The sequence below is a fragment of the Notothenia coriiceps genome, unplaced genomic scaffold (genome assembly GCF_000735185.1).
Source record: "Notothenia coriiceps isolate Sejong01 unplaced genomic scaffold, NC01 NC01_scaffold00032736, whole genome shotgun sequence".
In the NCBI taxonomy this organism is placed as follows: Eukaryota; Metazoa; Chordata; class Actinopteri; order Perciformes; family Nototheniidae; genus Notothenia; species Notothenia coriiceps.
This window is the reverse complement of record NW_011365437.1, coordinates 451-4484: the sequence shown is the minus strand read 5'-3', so window position 1 is coordinate 4484 and position 4034 is coordinate 451. Positions and strand designations below refer to the sequence as shown.

General features: G+C 44.1%; 1 protein-coding gene across 1 annotated transcript; it reads left to right on the top strand.

Moving 5' to 3' along the window:
- Window positions 1-646: 646 nt before the first annotated feature.
- LOC104961079 (TBC1 domain family member 25-like) lies at window positions 647-2930 on the top strand (the record flags this gene model as incomplete). Its single annotated transcript, XM_010789285.1, has 1 exon — window positions 647-2930. A coding segment is annotated over one exon (1644 nt), but the record flags the coding sequence as incomplete, so codon positions are not given.
- Between the last annotated feature and the right edge of the window lie 1104 nt (window positions 2931-4034).

Below are 4034 nucleotides of genomic sequence, written 5' to 3'. Positions count from 1 at the left end.
ATTTTCTTTATTTTTTTTAGTAATAGAAGAAGTTAATAAAACCAAGATTGGCCGTGTAGTGGAAATTACTAGAATAGATTGGATTACATCAATAAAAGCTCTATATAAGTTTCCATTAAATTATTATATTAATACAGGAGTATGTGAGATATGATAATTATAACAAAAATCCAATCAATGACAAGGCATGGTATCATTGACTCTGAAGGACACGACTACCTTGTTTCCCAAATAAAATGTAAATGACGTATTAAGGAAAATCAGTATAAAATCTATCGTTAATACGTATTTGACAGTTAACATGTAACTGTATGTTAAAGAGGCCCTATCGTCCTTTTTGGGGTGTTCCCTCTCCTGTAGTGTTCTATAGGTTTCTGTGCATGCTAAAATCCCTGTGTTCCCTCCAGAGGGAGTTTCTCTCCCACACACATTAATGGATCATAGAGGTTTGATTGTCGTCGTTTTCAGAGGTGGTTTTAAATGTATACATATTTTCAAGCATAGGAAGGTGTCTATCTTTGAGTTAAAAATACTTTTTTACTTTCTTTCTTAGTTTTAATTAAAGTTTTTATGAATAAAATCATGCAGCATTGTATATGATAGAATTGTAGACATTCTGTAACGTTGTGCTTGTTTTGTTTTTCAGATATCATACTGTCAAGGCATGAGTGATATTGCCTCCCCCATACTTGCGGTGATGGACAATGAGGCACATGCGTTCATTTGCTTCTGTGGCATCATGAAACGCTTGGAAGGAAACTTCCGGCCTGATGGGAAGCTCATGTCTGTGAAGTTCCAGCACCTCAAATTGCTCCTTCAGTACTCGGATCCTGAGTTCTACTCGTACCTGGTTTCCAGGGGGGCTGACGACCTGTTCTTCTGTTACCGCTGGCTGCTCCTGGAGCTCAAGCGAGAGTTTGCATTTGAGGACGCTTTGAGGATGCTGGAGGTGACCTGGAGTTCCCTGCCCCCGGATCCTCCTGAAACCGAAGTGGAGCTTATTGGACCACCTGTGGAAACCAATGTCAATGTAGAGATGTCCTGCAGAGACAAGGAGAAGAGGGTGCAGATCTGCCTGGGAGATGATGGGGAACGAAAAGAGAAGCAATGTAGACGGCATATGCTGAGGCCTTCACGAGAAGAAGATGTGAGCAGAGATGCTGTCATAGCAGAACAAGGAAGTCAAAAAGGAAAGGAAAGCAAGGACAATGAGTGTGATATTTCTCCAGTGACAAAGGAAAAAGCAGATTCGCAGGCTCCAGCTCTGGAAAGGCAAACTAGCTTCGGGGAGTTTAAATACTATACTGCCCGAAATGAAGATAGCTTTCATATGGAGGATGGTGAGCAGGGTTTGGGGTCTTCAGACTCAGTAACAAGCAACCCAAGGCGCCAGTCCACAGTGGAGAGTGAGGACGACCCAGGAGAGAAAACTCCCCTCATAAAAAACTGTTCCTCTCCAGAATCATCACCTCCTCTCTTTCCTAGTGGCCTGCAAATGTGGAAAACCGGCCCCTCAGCCCCTCTCACGTCTCCAGTTTCTCCCTCCAGTTGGCCAGGTGCTTCTCCAGACTCTCCTCCAAACTCCACAACCAATGGGAGTAAGAGTTTAACTAGAACTCTCACTAAAGTACTCACCTCCTCCGCCCAGGTGCTCAGCAGCACAGAGGTTATGTCCCCCTCCACGCCCACTTTAAAAAACGCGTCTCCATCCCACGCTCACAACCGCTTTCTGCTCTCTTCGCCCACTCTGTTCTTTGGGAGAGGCTCCTCCCCCAACAGGTCGTCCTCCAACAATCTCCCTTCACCGGGCAACAAATCCCCCAGCAATACAGCTAACATGAGCACTTCATCAAAATCCGAGACCACCAGCATCAAACCATGTTCCCTGCCGCCCCCCCAGGAGTTTGGCAAAGGAAACCCCTTCATGCTCTTCCTGTCCCTGTCCATCTTGCTGGAGCACCGAGACCACATCATCAAGAACAACTTTGACTACAACGAGCTGGCCATGCACTTCGACCGCCTGGTGCGGCGCCACAACCTGAGCCGGGTGCTTCAGCGGGCCAAGGCGCTGTTCGCAGACTACCTGCAGAGCGAGGTGTGGGACTCAGAGGAGGGGGACGAGGTGAGCTTGGACTCCCCCACTACCGCTCCACAAGGTCTCTCCCCCACCTTCTCCTCCAGGCCCATTTACAGCCACCTAGCATCTCCTCAATCACCAAACTCAACCTATAACCTTGCAACCACCATTCCCTCCCAACAGCTGAAGTGCCCCCCCCCCCCTCTATCTTAGTCCATCATGAACCACTGGCCTCCCATCCTTAGTGAACTGCTCAGTAGACTTTGGCCCATTGGAGGCAGAGATCTGTTTTTAGACGGCCATCCAAATTGAATTGGGCCATCGAGGATGGAAAAACGTATTCTGTGTATGCTTGAATACATACTGTATATTCTCTATGTCTATAATCATTGTAATATTACATTTAATTAGGCATTTTACTGTTTGTCCTAAAAGTGGTAAAGACAGGTTAGTTTCTCATTTCTGATAGGCTGCTGATGCATGAGACTTTAAACCATGTGATCAGGACTGAGGTTTCCCAGAACAAAGAAGAGTTTCTCTCCTTGGTGCATTTAGCCTGAGTTGCCCTTTTTATCAACTTTGTTTACAAGATCTTGTTATGTCTAACAAGCCACACAAGTGTCTTAACTAAAGTTGTATTAGTTATTAACTTAAGGGAAAATCCAGATTCTGATAGGTTGTCAGTTTGTCACAACGGGAAGTGATGACAACACTTGGATTCAAGACAAGGCCAGGACACGTACTGTACTTACCTTATATATACCTAACCTAACCTGTCACCATTAACCTTAAAGGATACACCCTCATTACCTGTATATAGAGTAACTGTTGCTGAGAACATAACTGACATTTACAAGATGGAACAGATACACAACAGCAGGTTACTTCTCTAAAGAGTGACTTAGCAGTAACGTGACCAAATAAAGGAACGCAAGGTGCTGAGGTCATTAAGGATGTCACAAGGTGTGTTTTACATTTGACCGCAATTTAAAACCTCTGCAGTGATACCACTGATTGCAATCTGGCTAGAAGTATAACATACTTGAACAATTCAACCTATAAAGAGATGTATAGTGGCAGTTTTCTGAACCCTTGACAGCAAAGAAGGGAAGAAACCTCTGGCCAAATGATGGCGCCAACTATCTGGACATAATGTCTACACCCTTAAACAAACAAATTAAGGCTGAGTTAGGCAACATATGTTTGGCTTCAAATTATTACAGATGAAAAACTACAAAAATCTGTAATAATATTGTAATTGAATTGTACTGAAAGAAAACTAGACTGCTGTACCTCCTTGGTTCTGCTCTCAGTGATAGAAACTCAAGCCAATCGCAAGTCATTTCAGATAAATAGCCTTCCTATTGGCTGAATTTAGATGACTGTGCACATCCATAGTTGAAAGCCTGAAGAATATCCTGAAAAGAAGCAAAGGCAACAACTCTCTACACTAAATACACATTAAATAGAGAGTCAGACAATACTGTCAAAGCTTTTCAGAGATGGAGAAAAAAATGTTGCCAAAATTGTAGCCTCGGCTCAAGCCACATTTTAGGAGTGGCGTGATTGCTTCTAAAGTTAGAAGGTACAGTTGGATGCAGAACCCCTTGGGCAGGATGACTAGAACGGCCATTTCGTGAACTAAGGAAACATTCATGCTAATCCTGACATTTATAAATGTACTTCATTGTTATTAAGAGATGGGGGCAGAAACATTGGTAAGAAATGCCTGAAAAGGCTGGAGACCCTGCTGAGTTCCAGGTTCAGGTGAGAGGCTCCCTCTAACAGACAGGATCAGGGTCTGTTGCTAGCTCCATCTCATGTTGGCACAGACAGGCTGGAGACCACAGGCTTATAAGAGAAAGGCCTCATCACAACCTGCTGGTGCTGAGTGTGAAAGGCCGGATATTGAGAGATGTGATGATGCTGAAATGCAATATGGGAAATGGTGGATTCA